The sequence below is a fragment of the Oncorhynchus mykiss genome, chromosome 11 (genome assembly GCF_057628025.1).
Source record: "Oncorhynchus mykiss isolate SJ-2025 chromosome 11, ASM5762802v1, whole genome shotgun sequence".
In the NCBI taxonomy this organism is placed as follows: domain Eukaryota; kingdom Metazoa; phylum Chordata; class Actinopteri; order Salmoniformes; family Salmonidae; genus Oncorhynchus; species Oncorhynchus mykiss.
In genome coordinates, this window is record NC_143032.1 from 34,824,007 (window position 1) to 34,839,545 (window position 15,539).

General features: G+C 47.5%; 1 protein-coding gene across 3 annotated transcripts in view; it reads left to right on the forward strand.

The window, feature by feature from the left end:
• The window catches only part of LOC110535611 (rab effector MyRIP), a 153,383-nt gene that overhangs the window by 80,709 nt on the left and 57,135 nt on the right, over nucleotides 1-15,539 (forward strand). For 2 of the 3 annotated variants that reach the window (XM_036935343.2, XM_036935342.2), the window contains exon 3: nucleotides 6,423-6,644. The exons of the other annotated variant lie outside the window; for it this stretch is intronic. In XM_036935343.2, the coding sequence (XP_036791238.2) occupies nucleotides 6,423-6,644 (222 nt within the window). The remainder of the gene's footprint in view (nucleotides 1-6,422; nucleotides 6,645-15,539) is intronic. 3 annotated transcript variants of the gene reach the window in all.

A 15,539-nucleotide genomic window follows, 5' to 3' on the forward strand; every position in this document is an offset into this window, starting at 1 on the left:
GTAGTATATGGGGGCTTTGGTGACAAAACGGATGGCACTGTGATAGACTGCATCCAATTTGTTGAGTAGGGTGTTGGAGGCTATTTTGTAAATGACATCACCGAAGTCGAGGATCGGTAAGATGGTCAGTTTTACGAGGTTATGTTTGGCAGCATGAGTGAAGGAGGCTTTGTTTTGCGAAATAGGAAGTCAATTCTAGATGTAACTTTGTATATAAATCTCCTTCATTATGTTCCAAAGGAAACTGTTCCAAGATCAGCAGTCCTTCTTTGAAACAGAGTATGGGCCCAGTGGCTGCTGCTCACCTCTTGAATTATACCCAGGATCTGTAGGGCTAGTTTGCAGCAACCTACTGGATAATTTAAGAGGAATGATGTACGGACTGCACACTCACTAATACTGACCATTAATAGATACATGATTGCTTCTTAAATCTGCCATGAACCACTAGGCTACCCTGCCGCCCCAAAAGGATATTGTTAAAACATGTCTAGCCTGTCGATCGGGAACAGGGTTGACATGTTATGCTTGAGCGGCTCAGTTTTACACCACAAAATGTCCAAAAAGAGTAGAACCTGCTTTTACTCGATGTTCAGTGTTTCTTTTGAAAATAGTTTCACCATTATGAAAACGAGTGTTCAGTTCAGGGTTGACCTTCATGAGGGACAGACGTAAATGAAACCCTAAATCACATGAAATAAATCCTAATCTCAAAAAGTTACTTTGTCAAAGCAACAAAATAATGAGGGCTTTACGATGTTGAATGAGGGCCTACTTAACTCTCAACAGTAAACCGATAATATCACAATGTACTGTACAATTCTCTTTGTACATTGAGCCCTTAAGTTATTGACAAAATATTGCTTTTAACCTTATAGAAACAGAAAGGGGGGCATTGCAAAAAAAAATTCCCCCTGTGCAAACAAACAAATAAATATTCAGTAAAATTAAATATTTCCTGCCAAATATACAGTAAGTGTAGTCTTTTTTTTCAGCATAACACCGGTCATTATGAATTCAAGTTGTAAACCTTTTCAAACTAACTTCTTCAAGCATTTACCAAGAGAGTCTGTATGTTTCTCAGTTCACCATGTAACAATGCACTGCCTCCCTCTTCACAAGTCCCGTGTCAGGAACACCAGCCTATCGATTAGTTTCTGGGTTCAATGTTTCCCTGTGGCATGTGACCGCTGTGCTAAATGCTCCCTCAGAAGGGCCAACTTTGTGGCAGGTGATGCAGAAGTATTTATTTGTCAGATAACTCACTTGTGGGGATGCGTGAGCTCACCACCACTCCAAAGGATCAGCCTCACTCTGCTGCCATCAGAGTGTAGCTGTCCAGCTCTCGCTCCGTGACCTGTCCTCTGGGTTCTCAAGGCAGGTGCACTACTGCTTTTCTTAAAGAGGCTCCCAAGGCTCTTCTTGGACTTCTTTGTTGATTGTGGAGCAGTGGCAGCTTCTTTCTCTCTCTCGCTCTGGTCCTCTTCAAGAGAGCGAGAGAAGTCTCCCACGGCCGTGTTCCCTACAAGGAGGGCTTCTGTCTCGGAGGCAGCTCTCACCTCCACCAGCTTCTCAGTGGTCATGTTAGGTGGTCTTGAACCTTGGCTCCAGCAAGGTAGCCATGGTGAGCAGCTCCTCTGTTTCAGGGTCGGTGTATTTGCCATTCGGAGAATCGAGGACCCTCGTCTTAATCTCTCGGCTCAGTTTGGCGTCGACCTTCATTTGGATTTCAGAACCTTCGTCTTGAACAAATGGAGGACGGGCTTCAGATAGGACACAGTCACACACCTGGAGGTGCTTAAGTGCTGCCGTAATAGATTCAAAGACCTCAATTTCTTGCCAGGAGGATGCAAGGTGCAGTGTTTTTTGTTGTTGTTGTCTGCTGCCAGGACTTGTGTGATGGCCTTTTCCTGCTCCAGGACTCTCTCCATCATCTGCAGTCGAGATCCCCACCGTGTCGAGGATTCTGTGATGATCTCGTGGAGGAGATTAAGAGAGCTACGTTGCTTTAGAAAACGGGATCATTTATTGAGTAGGCTTTGTTATTGAAAGAGAGGATTGATTAATATATTGACTCTGTAGGATGTGTCAATTATAAATACAATCCATGTAATGTTTGGATATTGCACACATTTACAAATATTATCTACCGAGCTCTGTGTTATGGACGTTGAGACGTACCAATAGCAATGTGTTAGCCCGTGTCTGAAACAACCTAGTCCAGTCCATTAAGAGGTCTGAAGGCATTTGCAGTTTCCAGTTGTCTTCAATGTAATGAATCGTGAGGCTAATGTATGGCTCTCGTATTTTGGGTCTAGAGTTCGAATAAACTTTGAAACCGTCTTTCTCCACAGTTAAAAACAAAATAAATTGGTTCCATGTCTTACGCTATGTGATAAGTAATTGCACTCGTTCTCTCATTCCACTTGTTGCTCTTCTTGTCATAGGCAGTTACCATTAACAAATGATGCGTTGAGTGATAGCGGAGTGCCGGTCTGGCTTGAAGATGTCTTGGGACTTGCTCCGGGGGTTTGTTGCACGCATTCTGGTAGATTCTTCATATTCGCGCACATGTATGGTTTTCAGGTTGTGGGAAAAAATACTGCTGGTGTTTCCACCTTTTTGACGAGCACAATGCGTCGACACAACTTACACAGTACTGTTTGTTTGGTCGAGGTCGGACATCTTAAAGCCAAACCAGTTCCAAACGGCAGAGGAGCCCCCCTCCCCCTTTTTTCCCCGGACCAATTGTTCGTCGTCCTGCAAAAATCAACCTCGATAGCGTTATTTTCCTTGTCTTCATGCTTGCTTGATTTTTGGACACTGGCTTACGAACGGAGTTTACTTCGCTAAACGTTTGCTTACTCTGCAGTTGCGCGTGCTTGTTTTGTTGACTTTGATTGGCAGGCAGATTGCATGTGACCTCCATGCTTCTACTTTTTTGCTTTGCTAAAAAAAAAAGAGAGACTGTTTTTAGTAAAAGATGAACAATTTGAACTAGCCCACTAGGCTGTATCACTCGACATTTATTCATTTATCACGATATGGCAAAATCCATATCATGGCACAACGTCATACCAGTATTCACATTCATACCGGTATACCGCCCACACCTAACTCAAAGGGATGTTCAATGTCAGCTGTTTTTATTTGTACCATTCTACCAATGGGTGCCCTCGCGGACCTACCTCCAACTTCCTTCATCCTGGGCACAGAGACATACAATTTCTATTCTCACGAGTTCATCTGACTCAGGGGAAGCAGATAAAGGGCGTCGTGGCCAAAACCCTGAAGTATCCCTTTAATCTGATGGGACACCAGGAGTTACATGGCTCTCTGTCCTTGTTGTATATGTGTGTATTACAGTGCTCATTTAGCCTATAGGCCTATCTGCACTGTTACCGAGCTATCATCCAGAGCTACAGTATCATCCATCTGGCCCCTCAGCGCAAGGCATTAAGCGTTAGGGAGCCTCACTAAAATGGGTCAAAGCCGCTACCTGGGTCAAACGCAGGCACACAGACACACACACACACTCATGCATGCACACACACACACACACACACACACACACACACAGGGTTGGACCCCCACCCCTCACATCGCAGGTTGCGTTCACTATCTCTGCAGTACTCGATACTACCTGGATTTAGAAGATCACGTTGCACTATGTGGCTTTTCACTGGGGAGAAATAATTAAGTTATAGGTCTCTGTGGGTAGATACAAGTATCTGGATGGATATGAAAAGATGATGGAGGGTTAGTTTTGTGTGTGTGCGTAGATGTAGGATCAATAGAAGCTGTGTGGGAGTTACCCTGAGCACAGTAAATCCCAGAGGAGAGGAGATGTGTGTGAATAATTGACTCTCCAACCATGGGTTAAACTCACCCTGTCGCTCACCTTTCTACTAGCCCCATAAGAATCTGGCTAGTACACAGCCAGGTCGCTCAAGATCCAAGGCGAAATTTGGACTACCGACCAGGTACCCAGGACGTTGGGAGATTACGGCAAAACCAGCCACTATGGGCAACAGTGAGCGCTATTACCATCAAGTGGGCTTGCGGTGTGTTGCTAGGGTGCTGGGGATGGGCGTAAGCCGCAAGTACCGACTCCGAGGGTTGCGTGTTCAATCAGTGCTATGCACATTTAATTTAAACCATTTTGAAATGTTTTCCTAACCCTTACCTTAACTATTCTGAATGAATGCCTTAAACTTAATGTTTTAACCCTATTCCAAACCTTATGGACAAACATTGGGTATTCTGAAGTGAAACTGTGAGAGCTTGTTGCTAGGGCAACCACCCAGTGTTGTAGTCGAGTCACTAAGCCTAGAGTACGAGTCGAGTCCCATGTCCTCTGTGCTCGAGTCCGAGTCGTGTAACGAGTCCCTATGGCTGAAGTCCAAGTCCAAGTCCGAGTCACCAATGGTCGAGTCACCAATGGTCGAGTCACCAATGGTCGAGTCACCAATGGTCGAGTCACCAATGGTCGAGTCACCAATGGTCGAGTCACCAATGGTCGAGTCACGAGTCCATCAATTTATAGTTGGTGTTATTATGCAATTGTTTCTAGTCCCCACCAGATGGCGGTATATCTCCAACTAATTTACTAATCATCACTACCTCACAAGTTCTACTCAACCTGTTTTAAACTACTTAATTATTATATAAATGAATGGCAAGTCAGGCTCTCGGCTACTTTTTTGTAATCACCCACTAACATTTTTGTCATTTTTATTTATTTATTATTGCATAGTGAAAACTAAAGGGAGACTTGTCAGAACCTGGCTATGGGATGCAGGAGGGGGGGGGGGAGTGGGCGGGAACAGCGAGAAAACGCATTCAAAGACACAGCCTACTTTCTATACTCAAGGGGTGAGAGAGACACCTAGCTAGACTGTTGTTTTACTATTAAACTGAATACTAGTATTGTTTTCAATTTCGTACAGCAATTTGTGCTTCTTAATGGTTGTTACGGGAAGGCAAGTGAGACACTTGCGCGATGTGTAGCCTATGATCGGAGATGGAGTGGAGCCTGCCTGCCTGTCTGCTCACACTCATCGCTTGCTCCCCCGCGGCTCACCAGTTGATGTAGACTGTGTGTGCCCAGGGTGTGGCTGGCCCTTCCCACTGATAAAGGACAGAACCCTCGTTGCTCTGCTCACCCAGTGCTGCTAATATTCTCCTCATCATAGTCTCGAGAAGGAGAATCTAAGTCACCAAAGGTCAAGTCCCAGACCGTGAAACTGCAACACAGTTGCAATAGGTAATTGTGTAATTAACTAAGTATACCTGGAATAACCTGTGTGTGTGCCCTTAAGTCAGCCTCATTTAGAGTACAGCGGGACCATTGTTATTGAACCAAAGCCCTAGCCCCTATAATTGCGGTGTAATTGGATCACATACTCGTCATTAACACTATTTACCCAACGCCTGAGCGTGGCATTCAGTGTGTACTGTACATGTGTTTGTTTTGCTTAAAGCTCCCCAGTGACCGCCAGCTGTATAGCTGTTTAATATCGCACCGTTTAATAATCATCATCATCATCATCATCATCGTCGTCGTTATTACAATGGGGATAGTCCTATAGCTTAATGTACTGTGTCATTAGGGGTTGTAGAGGGAACACGATACGTAGGCGACAAGACGGGTAACACTAATGAGTCCCCTATTGTTGCTAGTTAACAGGGAAAGGAGTTCATCTGATGGGACACCAGCAGAGGGAATGTAGTCGGGGAACAGGGTCGTGTTCATTCGTGCACACCGTAGCAAACCGTTTTGCAAGAGCTTCGTGTTGGACATATTTAAGTAGTCCCTCGCCGTTTCGGTCCGTTTTCATCCGTCTGGTTTCTTTTTTTTTTTCTCCGTCCTTGCTATTCATGTTATTTTGTTACTACATTATAATACATTCAATAATGCTGGCATAATGACACATACTATCTAGTGCTAAAGTGCAAATTCTGGTATTGAGAGGCTTTTGTTGGTAGCTGCATTGCAACCAGTCTGAGAACACCTCTAGTAAGGAACAATATGTTACAGGGAGGAAAGCAGCTACTAAGCCTGTTCCATTAAGAGTTACAACTTTCAGACACAGGAGGCACACACACACACACACACACACACTAATGCACACACACCAAACACACGTGTGTAGCATGCCGCGTCCTCAATATCCCGCTGGCTTTGACGAGGAGTGACAGTCTCTCCGATTGGAAATGTCAGGCGCCACCTTAACACTCTCCGTCTTCCGTTTATTATCCCCCTTTTTAATTGTTCATTTGTTACGGCGTCCAATTATTCCGCCTTCCCCTCTCCGCCGCCTCACGTTCCACCTCTCTGTTCGCTAACTCCCTCCCTCCCTCTCCCCCCCCCCCCCCCCCCTCCCACTCTCCCTCCTCCCGGTCTCTATCCGTCGGGGCAGTGAGATGAAGCAGGAGCTGGCGGAGGAAGGCAGTAGATGCTCCATCCTCTCCAAGCAGCACCGCTTCAACGAGCACTGCTGTATCCGCTGCTGCTCTCCGTTCACCTTCCTGGTCAACCCCAAGCGCCCGTGTCTGGACTGCCAGTACAACGTCTGCAAGACCTGCCGCACCTACAGCAAGCGGGAGAAAGCCTGGCTCTGTACCGTCTGCCAGAAGACCAGGTCAGTCTACTACGGTCTGAATCCTGTCTATCTCACTGGATGAATGAATGGATAGAGAGAGAGCGAGAGGGAGGGAGAGACAGGAACACCAGAGTGAGATGGGGAGACTAGGGGGAAAGACGGGAGCCGAGGGAGAGCAGAGGGAGGTAGAGGGGGGGAGCAAGAGAGGCAGATAGCTGGGTTGGAGCCCGGGGAGAGAGAGGCAGATAGCTGGGTTGGAGCCTGGGGAGAGAGAGAGAGAGAGAGGGATGGAGGGAGAAAGAAAGGGCAGGGAGGGAAGAGTGAATGAGGTGGATACTACACTGCTGTCGCTGTTACTACAGTCTGTCAACGCTGACCAGAGTTAGTTAGGAGTGAAAGAGAGGGAGGGAGAAAGAGAAGACGGGCAAAAAGAGGGAGCCCGGGGAGGAGGGGGAGAGAACAGCGCGTCGTGTCGGAGAGAGCTCTTGGGAAGGAGGGGGGGGGGGGGGGGGGGGGGTGTAGGTTGTGAGGAAAGGAGAGTGTATGAGGTGAGAGACGGAAGAAAGGTGTTTTTGGGATGCTGCAGCCAGGTGTTGTCCATGTTGTATATGTCCGGAGGAGAGACTTTGTGTGTGTGTGTGTGTGTTTGTGCATGCTTGCCGTCATAGCACAGACAAACTCCGACACCAACATGAAGCTAGACTAACCAGGCTTCACCGTATTGAGCTGCGTTACACTGGGAGGGTGATGAATTGAGCAGAGTATGTTGTGTTATACGGGCTATACTCTATACTAGGAGCTTGATGAAAACCAGAACACTGCTTTTCAAGGGTGTGTGAACTGGGTGGGTGGAAAGCTGTTTGTCTGTGTCTTCACCTAAGTGTGTGTAGACTTCATATGATATGTGTTTGTGTCATGTCATTTATGTGTGTGAAAGGGGATATTTAGTCAGTCGCAGAACTAAAAGCATTCAATGGAAATGTCTTCCGCATTTAACCCAGCCCTTTTGAATCAGAGGGGTGCAGGGGGCTGCCTTAATCGACGTCCGCTCCAGCGTCACACTTTGTTGTGTGTGTCAGCCTTCTGGGTGGTTTTAGAAACATGGATGGAAATGCCTGAAGGATGGCCCAGTCAGTCTTCTCTACCACCTGAGTCGCTGACATGGAAAACTGTGTTCCGTACCATCTATGACAGTGATATCACAGTGTGTGTGTGATGATGGAACATGCCAAGGCGTGGTATAGAATTAGACACGTAGCCCCAAACTGGGTTTACGAGACAAAACTGTTGATTTATTATCCATCAGGGTGGAGGTTGGTTGGTCTTTCTTTCTTTCTCTCTTGCTCTGTTTCTCGCTCCCCCCCCCCCTCTCTTTACTCCCCTTGTCACTCCCTCCCTCATCCCCCCTCTCTCTCCGCCCCCCCCCCTTACTCCCTCCCTCCCGCCATCTTTATCTCCCTCCATCCCCCATCTCTCTCCAACCCCCTCCCTCTCTTCCTCCATCCCCCATCTCTCTCCAACCCCATCTCTCTCCAACCCCCTCCCTCTCTTCCTCCATCCCCCATCTCTCTCCAACCCCCTTCCTCTCTTCCTCCATCCCCATCTCTCTCCAACCCCCTCCCTCTCTTCCTCCATCCCCCATCTCTCTCCAACCCCCTCCATCTCTTCCTCCATCCCCCATCTCTCTCCATCCCCCATCTCTCTCCATCCCCCATCTCTCTCCATCCCCCATCTCTCTCCATCCCCCATCTCTCTCCATCCCCCATCTCTCTCAACCCCCTCCCTCTCTTCCTCCATCCCTCTCCAACCCCCTCCCTCTCTTCCTCCATCCCTCTCCAACCCCCTCCCTCTCTCTCTAACCCTCTCTTCCTCCATCCCCCTCCCTCTCCAACCCCCTCCCTCTCCAACCCCCTCCCTCTCCAACCCCCTCCCTCTCTCTCTAACCCTCTCTTCCTCCATCCCCCTCCCTCTATTCCGTCATCCCCCTCCCTCTCTTCCTCTATCCTCCATCCATCTCCACCCCTCCCCCCTCTCTCTCTCCGCCCCCCCTCTCTCTCTCTACCCCGCCTCTGTCTCTCTCTCTCTCCCCCCCCCCCATCCTTCCTCTCCCTGATACTACCCTAAGGCAAAGGGCTGTAGCTCCCTCCAACGTGTTAGTGAGATGAGTAGAGACTTTGAGGCGTCCAGCTCTTTAATACGCTCATTACTGTTCAGAGTCACTGATATAAATTATACTAAATGCTATCATAATATCAACAACCATCATGATGGGATGTATTACCGCATAAGACGGCCTCCATCCCAAATGGCACCCTATTCCCTGTGTAGTGCACTCCTTTTGACCGGGGCCCATAGGCATGTTCTTAAACCGCGTGTCCGTACTAAACACGCACGAGAATAACAGCATCGATTCGATTACGGTCAATCCAGTTGCTTGTGTAGCTGAAGCGATTTTTGCCGCCGTGCAATTTAAAAGATCAAAGCCCGCACTCTCCTTTCTCTCTTCGCTCATAAGTTCTTCCTGTTGGTCCAGCACGGGTGCGAACATTTGAGACGCGGATATTTCTCACACACTGTTGACAGCAGTCGATGTAGCTATCATTCGGTACCTCTCCTTTCCATTATCTGCAACAAGGACAAGAGCGTCCATCGTTCCCCACCGTCTGGGGAATTATCACCCTGATATACTAGTCAACTGTAACAAACGACTGCCATAAAAATCCACGGCTATTTCACCACCTTGCCTGATATCAGGCCGTCAGACCTGGGTTTTTGGCGGTTGGCTAGTGACCTGCCGCTTGTGGGCTGCTTATATTTCTCCTCCCCATTTAGCGCGGTACTGTAGTGTATTGCTGGAGGTGTTGGACCGACTGCATGTGTGAAACAGCCTGTCCGTGTGGCTGGCTGTCTTCTGGACTGCACGTCAGCCGCTCCCACAGCCTCGCAGAAAGAAGAAGGGTGTATGAAATGGAGCCCTGCCAAACTGTTCCAGGGCTTCAAAATGCCTGGGCTTTTTCATTTGAAAACCCACGTTGCAGTATTTACACAGTAGCTATTTCTCTCCTGATTACATCAATTGGTAATGTGAGTTTGAGTTCTAAAAACATACGGGTTGATTTACACCAAATTATGAGTTTGCATCGCTTCACAAGCATTCTCTGTACACAGTTTATGCTCGTCCTACAGGTGTGTGCATCAGAATAATACCCAGACTTCATTTTGGCTGCTATCGTCTTCACCAGGGTCGTAATTCCTTCGTGCACACCGTAGCAAAACATTTTTTTTTTTTACAACAGAAAACCGAAACAAGTGTTTCTTAATGGACAAGTTCAGATAGTTCCTCCATGTTTCAGTCTGTTTTCTTAGACCGCTGTGCTACTCGGGAGCCCTAAGGCACTGCACCTCAGGGTTAGAGACACCCTGACACTACAGACACCCTGGTTCGAATCCAGGCTGTGTCACAACCGGCCGTGATTGGGAGTCCCATTGGGCGGCGCACAATTGGCCCGGCGTCGTCCAGGTTAGGCCGGTGTAGGCCGTCATTGTAAATAAGAATTAGTTCTTAACTGACTTGCCTAGTTAAATAAAGGTGACGTACTTCCGTTTGGTGCCGAATGAATACGACCCAGGAAGAGATGTACTGGAGCTGAGACCTAGATGGTGTCAGGCAGGTAACTGGGCGGGCCATGTGGAAAGGTAATCAGATTGATGCTAGCTTCTTCTCCTGTGAGTCTTCACTGTAGTGACAGGCCCGTCACACTATCTGCCTGTAAGTCCCTGAACTCACACACTAGTATACGCACACATGCACACGTACTCACACACACACACACACACACCCGTACCAGTCCTCAATGACCAGGTGCATTGAGCGTCCCAAGCGTGACCGTGTCTAGTCTGGTTATATTAACCGGGCGGTCCATCCCTCAGTTCATACATACACACACACACACACACACACACACACATACACACACACACGCGGTGGTTGACTGGCCAGTTTCTGTCTTTTTAATGAGAAATACAGACACGCGTCCTCACTGTCTGGGAAGCCTTTTCCTCCCTAGAGTCACAGACACACAGACTTTTAATACCTCCCTTCGGGAAAATGGCAGAGAGACAGAGATGTAGAAAGGCTGGTGTCATGACAGCGAGTGATGCGAAGCCACAAACTGCCTCCCCGTTCTCCAGCAGAGCAGACACTCTGGCGAATGAATATGAAATCCTCTTTGTCATTCCCCCCCCCCCCTCTGAAGTTGCCGCGTGCTGCTCTCCCCACATCCATCTGTGTGAGGAAGTCGCCGTTCTCTCCACATTTTGCATTTCAACCTCATTCCCCGCTCTCAATCGGACTAGATGGACCCACTCTGCGTCACTGTAGAGCAGACTGCACTGAATGGAGAGTGTGGGTTTAGGTCTGTGTGCGCAAAAAGACATGACGTTTCTGAGTATTGTCATTAGGATATGGATTGCGTAACGTCACCCTGAAGTAGCCATGCAGATGTATATGCGTGGAAGAGATGCATTATGTGATCTATCGTAGCATGCAGACATGCACGCGCATCTTTGTGATGAGCAAAAGAGCAGCCGATGTGATTTGGTTTAATCTAATGGAGAAGAACATCCTCGTAGACTAACGGAAGTCGACAGACCGACTACTTCCGTAGTTGCACCCTCTTCCCTATATGCAGTGCACTGCTTGTCAAAGGTAGTGCACTAAATAGAGAATGGGGTGCCATTTGGGAGACTAGCAGGCAGTCCAGCTAGTTGAGAGCAGACTCTCTCCGCTCAAATGTAATCATGTCCTTCTCCGCAGCCCCAGCATCATCCCCAGTACCCATCTTAAAGCTTAAAGGCCATGGGGTAGATAACAGACTGTTCATCTCCTGGGTGGGTGTGTATGGGTGTTTTCAAGTGTGTATGTTGCACTGACCTGAGCAGTTTCAGTCTATCTATTGAGATGGAAGCAGAGCGAGGGGAGGGGGGGGGGGGGGTTTAGAGACTCACTCTATTTCCTTTCCCAAGAAGCTTTTAGTCAATTGAAACGGTTCGGGCCAATTGCAGAGTGGAGCTGAACACTATACCTGCAGCCTCAGTCCACTTGAGTTAGAGCAATAATTATCTCCTCCTCTCTCTCTCTCCCTTTCCCGTTCCTCATCTCTCTCTCTTTCTCGCTCTCTCTCTATTTCCTCGGCTTTCTCTTGCTCGCGCTCTTTCCTCATCTCTCGCCATCGACCTCTTTCCCCATCTCTTTCTTTCGCTGTCGTCCTCCCTCTTTATCACGGTCTCTCCCTCGCTCCTCTCCTTTAGACTCTTCCTGTCTGACATGGTAGCCATTGACCAGAGAAGACGGGTGGAATTGTCAGTGCTCGTTTAGGATACAGTTAACAGCCCGTACTTCAGAAATTGAAACAGCCTAATTCACAAACCTGGTTCATTTTTACCAATTGAATTCGTGCAGGAACTTCCTCAAAACTAATTACAGCTGAACGCTCTAGCCTAGAGGCAATCTTCCTGTGTGTGTGTGTCAGGTACGTACGTGTGCGTGCTCTCTGTCCTCCCTGGAGTTCTCGTGACTGTTGCTCTGTTGGCCTCATGTGTTCTATCAGAGTCTCTCTGTAGGGGCTCAGGTGTGTATCTGGAGCAGGTGATAACCCGCTGGTGTTACTGCTGCCAGCCAAACAGGCATCCATCCGCTCTGGCAGGTGCCAAGCCAGTGTGTGTTTTTTTTGGTTTGCAGTGTGTCCGCGCTGTGTGTGTTTGTGTCACCTTGCAGAGATGTCTGACTCATTGTTGTGGGATAATATAGTGGTGCCATGGTTTCTCTGTCAGTCTGCAGGCCTCCCTGGTGTCTGTGTGTGTGACAGAGTGATACCCAGAGAGTCAAGCCTCTGCCACTCACAGCTGTGGCCCCAACTCCATTGTGGCTCCTGTTGTGCCTCCGGTTTCACCAATTCAGCATTGCGAGTCAGGAAACAGACATCGTGTCTGCACTTGTGCTGTGTGCTCTGACGCCCGTTGTGTGTCCTCAGGTGACTTCAGTTGTATTAGTTCTGCACAGTGAATTAATGGAGCTCTCCACGTGAAAGGGCACTTTCAGATGGTTCAGTCTGTGAGCGGCTGGGCCTCCCTGTTCACACACAGGCGATTGGGAATCTTGTGATTCTTAAATCAGTTTATGGGATACCAGGACGACTGCTAAGCCCTTGTTGTTTTATGGGTTAATGGGAAATGATTTTAACTTGTTGTACTTGTATTACTGTGAGACAAAACATCTACACTCTCAAAAGCAACTGTGCAGAGTGTTCCCGAGGTTGTGGATTCTGCTCGTCACAAGTCCTTAATGGGAGACCAATCGAAACACAATTTTACCAGAATAACACTAGTGCTTATGTAACAGTATAACTTTAGACCGTCCCCTCGCCCATACCCGGGCGCGAACCAGGGACCCTCTGCACACATCAACAACAGTCACCCACGAAGCATCGTTACCCATCGCTCCACAAAAGCCTCGGGGAACTACTACTTCAAGGTCTCAGAGCAAGTGACATCACCGATTGAAACGCTATTTAGCGCAAACACCGCTAACTAGCTAGCCATTTCACATCCCAAAGAAGACTGGAAGGGGACCCAGTCCTTCTGGAAAAACTGCATAAATGTGCTCCCAGCACACATATTCTATTGGCTATCCAGTTAGCTTTATATGTGATCTGTACTAGTGTTGGCATCAGAGTCTTTTGGTCTCTCTCCAACCCCAGATTGCTGTATCTCATATCCTGCTGCTGTGCTGATCGGCCCCGCTGAAGTCTGTCTCCAGGTGATTCAACCGAGCTGTGATTGGCAGATCAATGGCTCGGCTCTCCACCTCTTCTCCTGTACTTCTTGTTTTCACACTGGGAGGTCTTTGATGCGACTTGTGCAATTACTCCTCTCTCTCATGTAGTTTCATCGCTCCATCTCTCTCTCTCTCTTCATTTGTGTTCTCGCTTTCTCTCTCTTTCTTCCTCTCTCTCACATGCCTCTCTGATAAATAGCAAGCAGGGAGGGAATCCTGAGGTGCTGCTGGGTTAGAATTATCTCTCTCTCACTCGTTTTTGTTTTGTCACTCCCTTGTTTTCTTCCTCCCTCCCTGGCTCGTGCAACAATCTTCCCGAGGGCAAGGCGGTTCCATCTGATCCTGTGCCACAGTGCGCTCTCCAGCGCACGACCCAAAGTGAGATATTGACACCTCAGCGTTCATATTCACCACGCATTCCCTCCCTCCTGCCCCGAGAGACCCCTTTGAAGAAGGAGAGAGCCAGGGAGAGTAGAGAGAGAGCTGGAGGGAGAGAGGGGTAGGGAGAGCGAGGTAAAGATAAGGAACGAGAGAGTGGGTTGGAGAGTGAGTGAGGGAGACAGGAGGGTAAGGCAGGAGTTGATCCCCTTCCAATGAAAACATTTCCATAATTGCATAAATCCCTTCCCTCATCACCACAATGTAGCAGTTATGAGTATAATAAGTATTCACTCTCCCTGCTGCACTTGGGCATGCCTGTAGGTCCTTATCAATAAAACGTCACAATAGGGTGCAGAGCGTTTGGATTAGCCTGTTTTCGGGGGGGGGGGGGGGGGGGGGGGCAAGGATACCAAATAGTTAGACAATGTATTTAACAAGGACAACTGCGTGCCGTTGGTTGTAATGTCATCACCTCTCGAAGAGCTGAATTCAGAACTACACATTACCGATTATCCCATGCAAAACAATTGCGCACATTTAGGTCAATCATCACGGCAAGTACGTGCATGCTTTTCATGATAAGAAGGCTAAACATCAGCTGATCACGTAATTTTCAGATACGCCTCACCATATCGCTCAATAAGCAGTCCCCATTAATTGGATATTTGAGTGATGTAAAAGTAAACTATACTGTACTTGACAAGTATGGGTGGTTTAGGTTCATTTTCCATCTTTTGTGCGCAATGCCTGCCAAGCAGCAGAAGGGCGCATTTGCCGTGGTACCGTTAGTTGATAACGTTTACCTTGCAAACTACGGGTAGAAACGTTGTACAGTTGGCCAAACGTATAGCGGTAAAGTAGACCTAATGCCTACCTAGCGAAGTTAGCTAACATTATACCCTTTTCAACATAGTTTTTAAGAAATTATTTAATCACGATTGCTGCTGACAAAACACGATAGGCGATTGATTGATGGGCCACGTCAAAATGGCTAGCTAGCTAATAACAGATCACGTCAATATAGCTAGTTAACAAGCTAGCTTTCAGGGGATAAACTAGATGGCTATATCCAAATATTGTTTGATTTGCTTTCCATCGATAGTGGTGATGACAGTCGTCTGACTGGCAACTTTACCAGGACGAGGACTTGCCGATGTCAAGGTCTTTCCAAAAGCCTAATCTCTGATGAAGAAAGCTAAATCATGTTGTTTGCTTAGCTAGCTAGGTACACGACAAATTGATAAATTACCTTCACGTATCTGGAATTGCATGAACAATTGATGTTTACTGGTCATGAAAAGCATGCTGTCACTTGCTGTATAACTCTGATGATGATAGAGCTCAATGTGCGCAATTGTTTTGCATGGAATAATTTGACATTTGTACTTCTGACTCTGCTCAATAGGGGATGATATTAAAACCAAATCATTATAACATTTATTTAACAATCCCTTGAAACAGGACATAGTTGTCAATGGAGCCAAATCGAACGTAATTGTGATGTCTTATTGAAAATGACCTAAAGCGTACAGAGAGACCTTGTGGCCGTTTTTGTCATCTTACAATTGGTCATTTTTCAGTTGACTGAACTGGGCTAAATACCTAGAAATTCTGGTTCTGTGGCTAACAGTGGGTTTCCACACTCGAGATGCACCTCTATCTCACACACATACAGTGTATTAGGACACAGACACGCACGCATAGAGCGGAGAAAGGCA